The 10,091-nt window shown below is 48.1% G+C and overlaps 1 protein-coding gene across 2 annotated transcripts in view; it reads right to left on the reverse strand.

Annotated features, from left to right (window-relative positions):
• Positions 1–9,271, reverse strand: part of Sema4f (ssemaphorin 4F) — a 28,651-nt gene extending 19,380 nt beyond the window's left edge. The window contains exons 1-5 of one of the 2 annotated variants that reach the window (XM_036181485.1): positions 8,976–9,271; positions 6,218–6,369; positions 5,185–5,244; positions 4,856–4,954; positions 388–481 (exon numbers count right to left, since the gene is read on the reverse strand). In XM_036181485.1, coding sequence (XP_036037378.1) covers positions 388–481; positions 4,856–4,954; positions 5,185–5,244; positions 6,218–6,369; positions 8,976–9,150 — 580 coding nt within the window. In that variant the 5' untranslated portion in view covers positions 9,151–9,271. The remainder of the gene's footprint in view (positions 1–387; positions 482–4,855; positions 4,955–5,184; positions 5,245–6,217; positions 6,370–8,975) is intronic. The other variant, XM_036181486.1, reaches the window with a different exon arrangement.
• Positions 9,272–10,091: the final 820 nt, after the last annotated feature.

The raw sequence follows: 10,091 nt of genomic DNA on the forward strand, positions 1-10,091 counted from the left end.
GCTAGATCGTTTCGGTTACCACATAAAGATAATTTGGACTTTAAACAAAAACAACGCTCTCCTCAAATGTATTACAATACGCACTGCAGTCACTTCCTCTTACAAACAGGGCGGTGGCATGCTATAAGAGAAGAAAATGGGGTCCACAAACAAAGCAATCACACTACAGGTGCAGAGGCCACATTCTCTAGAGAGGAGCCTGGGGAATAATACCCTATGGGGACATGTAGTAGTCACAGGCACTCAGGGACCATCAGGAAAGGCTGAAAGGAGACATGAGTGTAGTAGACATTCCAAGGGAAGAAAAGACACAGAAACTGGAGCAGCAAGGGTGGGGAAGGAGGTCGTTAGAGCAAGAATCGCCGGTTCTTGTCTCTCCCCACTCACCAGCCATTACAGCTGCTGACCGTTGAGCTGGCTCAAAAGGACATTTCCCCCGGCCACTCTCAAGTCTTTCAACCTGCTGGAAACTGGACACATCCTACAGACCAGAAAGGGGGGGCAGGTGGTTTAGGGTTTATGGGGAAGGTTCATGGTGAGAATTAAACATAAGATCAAATGGAGGAAAAGCCCATTTCCATTCATCTCCCATCCCCCCACTCTCATCCCCATATTCAGTCATCCTACGCCTGGTTCCCCCACCCACTGCCTTTCTCTGCTTGACTCCTCTTGGCCCTCAGACCTGTGCCCCACACTTCCTCATGAAAGCATACCTAGAACAGCCCTAGAGAATACCAGGAGGCTGGACATAGGTCTCTCCTCTGAAATCCTGGAATTTGTAACTACCTGGATGTGCTATAGCAAAGAGAGGGAAGGGAGCAGACAGCCTTTTGAGGGTTGGAGCTTTGAGGAAGGGCATGGAAAGCGTAAGTCTGTGGGGACCAGCAGAAGCCCGGGAGCTTAGAGATCCCTAGATCCCACTCAAGGATGGAGGAGAGGGTCAGAGTCCCACATTCAAGCAGAGAAGAAAACTGTGAAGAATGACCCAAAGCTCAGATCATGATCTGAGGGCTTGATAGGCAAGTATCTTCTTCCAGAGACCTCCAAAGGGGTGGAGGTGACAGACATAAGACATCCACCAGGGCCAGTCACAAGTGACCTTAGTCTAGTGGACAGCACTAAGAGAGTTTCAAGACAACATCTGAGTGGGAACGAAGGATGGTTTCACACTAGGACTCAGAGGAACATTACTGTAGCTGGTTTCAAATCACAGTTATGACATGGACATGCCAGGTATGCTGTCTCTAGCTCGCAAACTCAAGTAGACATCCACTGTGGCTGCAGCTGAATTGTTCTGATGCTAGCCAGAGGTGTGAAATAAAGACATATTCTCTGAGCTTAGTGTTGCCACTGGACCATTCACCTTGCTTCTCTCTTTGCTGCAGATGGTGAACAAGGTTTGATTTTGCTGATACAATTCTTAAAGAAGTCTTGTAAAAACGAGATGTAATCTGGTGGCCTCTTCAAAAGAAGGCATTGGATCAAAAAAGCCTTTTGGAATGGAAGACCCCACAGATGCACAACACTCCAAGTGTGTGGTAATGAGAACACTGTCTGAGGAGGAGGATGGTGGTTTTGTGACTACCAGAGTGCTCTGGCCCTCTAGAAGTGCAGTTAGCAACTACTGTGGCTGCATTTCTTCCCTCATCTGAGCTACTCCTACTGCCCTAGAATAGATCCACCCCCAATTTACCTCCATACTTACATCTGCCTTCCAGAATCACACACACACACACACACACACACACACACACACACACACACACACACGACCCATCATTGCCTGGAGTACTCTAACCCAACCTACTTATTTTCTACTACTTCTCAAAATGATCTTTGTTCCAAACAAATCACCTATTATTCCTTGAAAACAAACTGTTTTCCCATCTCTGTGCTCCCTTTCTTTTCATCAAAGACCAAAAAAATGGGCCTTTTCCTGGTCCCCATCCACTTCAATCTCTACGTATCAGTTGGCATGTTCATTTCCTTGAAATATTCCATTGCTTGGCTCTTGAAACTCTATCTTCCTAAAGTTCTTTTTTCCTATTTGATATTTGTTTCTCTAGCTCCTTCTTTTCCTGTCCCCACCATGTATATCCTTAGGATCTATCTATAGCCTTTCTAACGTATCATTCAAATATCCCATTCACTCCTTTATTTCCAGTATTTCTGTTTAAACCATTGGTCAAACCCTCTGGGACTGATGCCCTCCAACAAGCCCCATGTCCTCCAAACCCAAGTCCATACTTCCATCGACTGGTGAGCATTCTCACAAAGTTTACCGTCAGCTTCTTAAAACTCAACATGTCGAGACTAGCTCTCTTCCAGTTTTCCCGAGTGTCATTATCATTTCATCTAACCTTCTAACCTTTGAGAAAGTGAGCCATCCATTGACAAACAGGTTCTGATTATTCTCTGTCCAAAATGGCCTTGAACTGGGCTGTGAAAACACAAGACTGTCTCACTGATTTTCTCTGTTTGCATGTGGAGATCTTCAGTACATCATCTCCATGTCAGTAGACAGTCCCTCACTATCAGCTGTAGCAAAGACAAGTCCCTAAAGCTGAAATCTGGGGATGGATAGGAAGGTTCTCCCTGAGCAGTGAAGCTAGAGTTGGCCCTTTGGCCTTGTTCCAAAAAAAGAAATAAAATAAAATAAAATAAGGCATATAAAGGACCGAAGATGCATGAACCATGATGTCAGAAGTCACAGGAGATGGAAGCCACATGAGGTCTCCTGGGTTGCAGGTTGGCCACACAGACAGGGTTGTAGAACATATCTAGACTAACCCAGGTTCAAATATTGGCTCTGCCTCTGCTAGCTACATAATCTTAGCTATGGCATCTCATTTCTCTGAATAGCAGTTTCCTTGCTTATAAAATAGAAATAAATCATACCTGAATACCATGACATGGTGATAAAATTAAACCTAATTGTGAATATAAGGTACCTAAGCCTGCAACAGAGTAAATGGCCATTGCTTTTCTGGTGATCATTACTGAAGCCTAATATTTTTCTCTATGATTGGCTGGAGTTCCCTCAACAAGTCACATTAAGATATTTTCTTCCAATGTGCAATGGAAGCTGGAACTGAAAGCTAGCAGTCCATTGCTAAAACTGGTAGATCCAGGGCTTCATAAGAACCTTCATTTCTCCACAATCATCAATGAGTGAGCTATGTCTAGATCAAAGCTTCAGGAAACAGCTATCCACCATCTCAATACCATCAGTCAGGAACATGGGAGGTTCAGCACTAAGGGTAAAGCAAGGACACAGTCAGAGAACAGGATAGGTAAAAGCAACAGAGGCTGTTCAAAAAGTCTACTGAGTGGGCTTGGGATGCAGCATGGTGGGCCAACAGAGTTAACCTCTTCCTCCAAAGAACGGCCCCTCAGCTCATGAGCCTGTTAGATAGGTGGTTTCAGAAAAAGTACTGAACTGGTGAGATGAACCGGCGGGACATAGAACCCTGGCTTCACTGGTCATTGCTGACATCTCTCAAGAACGGACAGGGGCCCCAGTCACACTACACTGATCACCCCAGGCATGGCCAGAACATTTTCCATCTAGGTACTTTGGCTAAGACCCATTAGGGTCCCAACTCAGAGATCCCAGTAAGAAAGGAAAACCCAAGAAGATGAGCTGGGATGATCATACTCTGCATAATCCCTGACTCTGATATTCATTCCTCTGGGATCCCTATGCCTGAGCAAACTGGGAAAACTAGCTCTGCTACCTTGTGGGCCTGGTGGGAACTGTAAAGACCTAAACCTTCAATACTGGTTGCTGGAATACAGAGGTTTTCAAATACCATCCAGAACCAATAAGCCATCCCAGACTGAGAGAATCACCCAGACTTTTGTAAAGAGCATATGGAAAGAACTCAACAAGGCCAACTAACCCTGAGGAAAGCCTCGAGTGCTGACTGGATCCATCCCAAGCCAGAGCTAGGAGGGTACCCTTGAACAGGGGTTTTTGGAGATGTATGCTACCTAGGCCCAAGTGGATCACTGTATTAGTGCAGACTGCAGAACAGTCTATCAATATCTGCAGTTCAGGATCAAAGTCAAGAAAGAAACACACTGCACAGTCTGTGTGCCAAGGACATGCAGGGTTTTTGACTCACCCCAGGACTCAGTCCCAAATCTGCTGCCAGAAGACCAGTGGTGACCACTGTACAATGAACGGAGAAAGGTCAGAGTTCCAAACTAGACATCACCATCAACAACATATTGTTGTTGATACCAAGGCTGTCCGGGTTTGAGGGTGGGAAAGTCTACAGGCCTTCCTTCACCAAGGAACAAGATCTAGAAGAAAATGTGATTGACAGAGTGGCTCACCCCAAAGGCAAGAGCACAGAGCCAGCTGGTACCACATTGCATGGTGGTGACATCAGAAGTCATGAGAGTCACACCCTGTAGAGAATGGGGTTGGCAGAGGATGCCAGATGATGATGAGGCCTGCTATGGGAGAAGAGAGATTGGCTCTTCTGATGAGGAAACAGGCTCCAGCTGCTTGGCCAAAGCATGAGTGTCTGGCTTGGGAAGTTTCTCCTGGAGTTGTTCAAACCCCAGGCCAACCCATCCCCAGCAACCCTAACTCCATCACCATCTCACTGCATCTTGTTACACTGAGCATACTTGACCCTCTACAATCTCTCTTTCCCATTCCCCTGTGAGGGCATCCCCTACCCCCCAGCCCCTGCCACCAATACTTATCCTGCACAGTGGTTGTCTTAACCATGCCCAACACTGACTCACAAAAAAACCCTTCCCACCCTCCTACCCACCACCCCCAAGTAACTCCCACTGCTGCAGGCTCCCCCTCCCTCTCCGTCTGGCCCCTGTCACTCACAATAACCCCGCACTTCGGATCAAAAGCGAAGGTGCCACAAGTGAGGAGGTGAGAGGCATTGGCAATGGCGAGAATCTGGATAAAATTGTGACATTCGTCCTGGGGGGGAGGGGGTCAGAGATGGTTAGAGAGAATCAGAAGCCGAGGGTATGAGAAAGGATGGGGTCAGGTATAGATAGAGGCAGCTGTGGTATGGGGGAGTATGGGGGATGTTAGAGTCCTTGCCTGGACCATTCAGGACAGCAGCATACTACAGGGGGCTGACCCAAAGTCAGGGCTGGGCCAAGGTCCCCACAGACACTCAGGACAAGGTGTGGGCTTACACCTACCTCTTTCTTGCCTTTCTTCCTACAGTTCTGTCTGTGAGCCTCGGACACCATCCAGTCAATCTGAGAAAGAAGAAGAACTCTTTTCCCAGGTTCCCTTCCCCCTGCACACTGAGGTCTGGGGAGAAGAGACAGCCCAACAAATCTCAACAGTCTGGAAACTTCCAAGATTCCCCACTCACTTCTTTTCAAACTGGAAGTCCCCCACCCATTAATGAGTAACAAAATCAACTGTGAAATCAAAACCACGTCTTTATTTTTGAAACAGAGTCTCAGGCAGCCCAGGCTGGCCTCAAACTCTTTGTAAGGCCAAGGATGACCTTGAACTTCTGTTCCTCCTGTCTCTACCCTCCCAGTTCTGGGATCACAGGCACACAGCACCACACAAGATTTTTATGTGGTGCTGGAGGTCAAATCCAGGGCTTTGTCCAGGCTAAGCAAGCACTTCACCTACTGAGCAGATCCCCAACCCCAAACCACATTTTTAAGGAAATAGAACAAATCAGAACTTGTCACATACATGACTGTCAATGCTGGTCCAAAGAAATTTTCTGTCAGGACACATTTACACACTTGTGCCCTGTGTCAGGGTGTACTAGAGTTCTTACTGATCCATGGTGGAAACAGTTTGCAGACTCTTCCTGGAAAAACCACTATTCTCGTGACAACCTCTGTCCACCGCCCCTCCCCCATCATCATGCGTCCCTCAAAGCCTCTCCCACTGCCATGTGTCCCCATCACAGCTGAGACAGGTGGGAAGACCCCGTCCCGTTATCTCCTTCCTTACTGGCAGACAAAGGCCTTACACCCTGTATCCTCTATTCCACACAGTGATGGTCTTAACCATACCCACCACAAACACTCACCGGAAACCCTTCCCTGCTACCCATCACCCACCCCACCCCCCAAGTCACTCACGCTCCTTCTGCTGCATTACATCTTTAGTTATTATGAAACCCTCCCACCTACAGCCCACGGAATGATGGCTTTAAATGTATGCTACAGGCTCTGGGTCAACCCCACTGTCATCTCTCACCCTGCGGGGTCTTTCTCCCGAGAAGGGCAGGGTTAAAGCGAAGATGCTGTCCCGAGCCCCGACATAAAGCGTGTGAGAAGCAGGATCCACAAGGAGAGCAGAGTAATTGTATGCATGAGGGGCAGCAAACCGGGTGAGATAGGAGTCAGCCTCTGGAAGGAAGAAAAGAGGAGAGGGGAGAGTGACATCAGCCATCCCCTCAGAAACATAGTCCCCAAAGGGGCTGATTTTTGTTGTCTCCCAAGGACTCTTTTTTTTTTTTGGTTTTTTTTGAGACAGAGTTTCTTTGTGTAGCTTTGTGTCTTTCCTGGAACTCACTTTCCTGTAGCCCAGGCTGGCCTCGAACTTACAGAGATCCGCCAGGCTCTGCCTCCCAAGTGCTGGGATTAAAGGCATGCACCACTACCGCCGGCCCAAGGACTCTTATTTGGCAGCCAACAAGGTTTAAAAAAAAAAAGAGAGAGAGAACCTCAAAAGCCAACATCTTCCTGTCCCCAGTGAAAGATAAGAACAGTTAGCACACGACCCAGGCATGCATGCTTTTCCTATAAAAGAACACTTTTACACATGGCGCAAATACTAAATCTGTCACTCCTACTCACAGCAATGTGATACAAAACATTAAAATACCTATAGAAAGTATTAGTATTTTCCCGATATGCCTCAATTTTTTTAAAAGATAAACTTCCATTATGTAGCCCAAGCTGGCCTTGAACTCAAAATACTCCTCCCTCAGCTTCCTGCCAGCTGGGATTAAAGGTGAGTACAACCATAATGGGCACTCTTTTGCCAACACACTTAGAGTACAGTTCCTCTCTTACCCTACACCCTTGGCTTCCCCTTACCCCATTCTACCCAAATCGAGAGTGGGATGAGTGTGTGTTTCTGAAATAGACCATTCTGCATTTAAACATGATTCTTCCACTTACCAGCTGTGTGTGCTCACATAAGCCCTCTTAGCGCCCTCACCTTTGTGTGTAAACGCCCCAATCCGGGAGTGTTGGGAGAATAAAGGGGGTAACAAGTGGGCATGACACGCATCTCACTGGTGGCCACACCCTGCCTTCCTTATCATCTTTCTGCTTAGACCCAAACTCAACTCATTATCAGCGTCTACAACCCTCAGCTTTTTTGAAGTTCAATAACAATTCTGTGTGAATTCACCTTTGCTCAATGTCTGGTCACCAGTACATCTCGATTCCAGCTGCCTCATCAGCTCAATGCCCTCAAGAGAGAGCTACCAGTCCCTTCTTTCCTAGACATGCCAGTGTGAGCCCCACCCATCCCACCCTTCCGCACCCATGTTGTCTCTACTTCCTACTCTGAAGCTTAGTATAAACCCTGAATTGTCCAAACTCCTTTTGTGTTACCTACTCTGCTTTGCCTGGCCATCTAGGCCTCTCAGTCTGGGCTCCTGGATATCAACAAAGACTGGCATCCACAACTCTTCCTGTAGGGTAGGGGTTCACCACCAACTGAAACTCCAGAGGCTCTGATCCCAACCTTGCCTTCAGGACTCACAGCATCCTTAGATGTCATTTGGCGTGAGCGTAAGCTTTAACTGTCTGTGACCCAGTTGTGAGTTTTGGCTTCATTGAGAAGAAAACAAGCCCCATGCCACACTCATGTCCAGCTTGGCAAGGAGTATTTAAACTGTGAATGCCATTTTAAACGTTATAGCATCCCTGACTTCTCCCATGTCATCATAAAGGACCTCAGCCCTATCCTCTGTTTTTAATATATAATGTTTAGGTTTTATTATCATCATCATCATCATCATTATTATTATTATTATCATTATCATTATATGTATCTTTGTCTGTATATAGGGTCGTACAAGTAACCACAGAATCCTGTTCCCTTAGAGCTGGAATTGCAGGTGGAATTGTAAGCCACCCGACATGGATGCTGGGAACAGAACTCAGATCTCCTGGAAAAGCAGCCCAATGCTCCTAACACCTGAGCCATCTCTCCAGCCCCCTTCTCTGGTTTTTTGTTTGTTTGTTTGTTTGTTTTTGTTGTTGTTGTTGTTGTTTTTAATGAAGAACTTTGAATCGACTCATTGAAGTGTTTTCTAGCATTCAAAGTCGGGGATGAGTAGAGGGAGCAGCAAACATTCAGGAAATTGAAGTGAGTTCATAACGAAAGGATGGGAAGGATAAAGCCCGAGATGTCAGCCCTATAGGAAGTGGGTGGAAAGATCTGGGTCTGGAGGCGGTGGGAGGGCGTTTGAAAGGACAACGGGACCGGGGAGGAGGGAAGAGGGGGGGAGAAGTTGAAAAGATTGAAATGCTGGGTTAGGGATCAAGGTGGATACCTCGACTAGAAAGAAAGAATAGGGAATAGCATGGGCTTGGAAATGAAGTGATGAGTGTGGGTGTATGTGCGGGAAACAGAAGAATAAAGGACTGATATGGACAACCTTGGGCAAGCCCCAGGTGTTCCCGGGGCTTCCGTATCCAGGTCTGCAGGATGAGGGGCTGCGCCCTGTTGAAAAGGGGGGGCTTCGGGAGCACTGTGGTTGTGTCTTGGGAGCGGAGGTGCAAGGCCAGGTTGGGGATAGGATGGGGTGGGATGGGATGGGATGAGATGAGATGGAGAGGCACGGGGTAGAGGTCTTGGTCTCAGAGGGGTGTGCACCGCACAGAGGGGCCCTAGATGCTGCCTTTGGGGTTAGCAGGACAGGTGGGTGTGGGCACCTGCACGCAAAGGCTGAGCTCCGAGCAAAGGGCTGAGGACAAGGGTCCCTGCGTCTTACCGGAGATGGGCAGCGAGGTTCTGGGCACCGAGCGGGGGACGCGGCCGCACACCGGGGCACTCCGCATCGCTAGCAGCAGCAGTAGCAGCAGCGACGCCGGCGGTGGCGGCGGCGGGAAGGGCGACACCGGAGGTGGCCGGGGCCCCGGGCGGGGCCGCTCGGCCCTGGCCAGCATCTCTGGCTCCGCCTGATGCCGGGTGGGGCGCGTCCAGCCGCCTCTGATCAGTACCGCTACTGCGCGGGCCTCGGCGTCTCTCGGGTCTCTTCGGCTGAGCTCGGCCTGCAGCGGAGAGATGAAACACAACCCGACTCCACCCCCTCACGAAGGAGCCAATGGAGAACCTGTTTCTTCCTATAACCAATCAAGGTTGAGTGGAGGAGGGACGAGAAGGAGAGGCCCAACCCAGGTGGAGGCGGAGCTAGGTCAGGTGCAGGTGTGAGTATCTTCCTCAAGCGAATGGACATGTCCCTAGGTCTGGAGTCACCCATGAGTTTGTCGCTCCAAACCTCCAAATATCCATGTCTGTACTACTAGCAATATATATGTAATACTATGAAAAATATGTGGGTAAATGGGAGCACGAACCAAAATTTTCAGAATTATTTCTTTGTTCACTGCACACACAAAGATACGGTTGTAAAGGCTGGAAAGATGGCTCAGTGGGTAAAGGCACCTGCTGCTAAACTTGAAGTCTGAGTTTGATTTCACCCCCACCCCCACACTAGGGCCCCCACAACATGGAAAGTTGGGAATCCACTTCTTCAGGCTGTCCTCTGATGTCCACATGCATGCCATAGGACTAGGGCCCCCCACATGTCCACAAAATAAATACATTCATATGAAACGCACACATATGAGTATATTAGTTACCTTTCTCATTGCTGAAATCCAGCTTCAGAAATGATTTATTTTGGCTCACAGTGGAGGATATAGTCCACCAAGATGGAAAACACATGGTGGCAAAAAGGCGATAATGCTGGTCAACTGCATCTGCAGTAAGAAGCGGAGAGAGGCATGCTGTCTGTTGCACAGCCTGCTTCCTGGGTTTTTGTTTTGTTTTGATGTTTTTGTTTTTCCATTCCCCTGATGTCATCCCAGGAAATGGTGCCATCCAT

The sequence above is a fragment of the Onychomys torridus genome, chromosome 3 (genome assembly GCF_903995425.1).
Source record: "Onychomys torridus chromosome 3, mOncTor1.1, whole genome shotgun sequence".
Classification (NCBI taxonomy): Eukaryota; Metazoa; Chordata; class Mammalia; order Rodentia; family Cricetidae; genus Onychomys; species Onychomys torridus.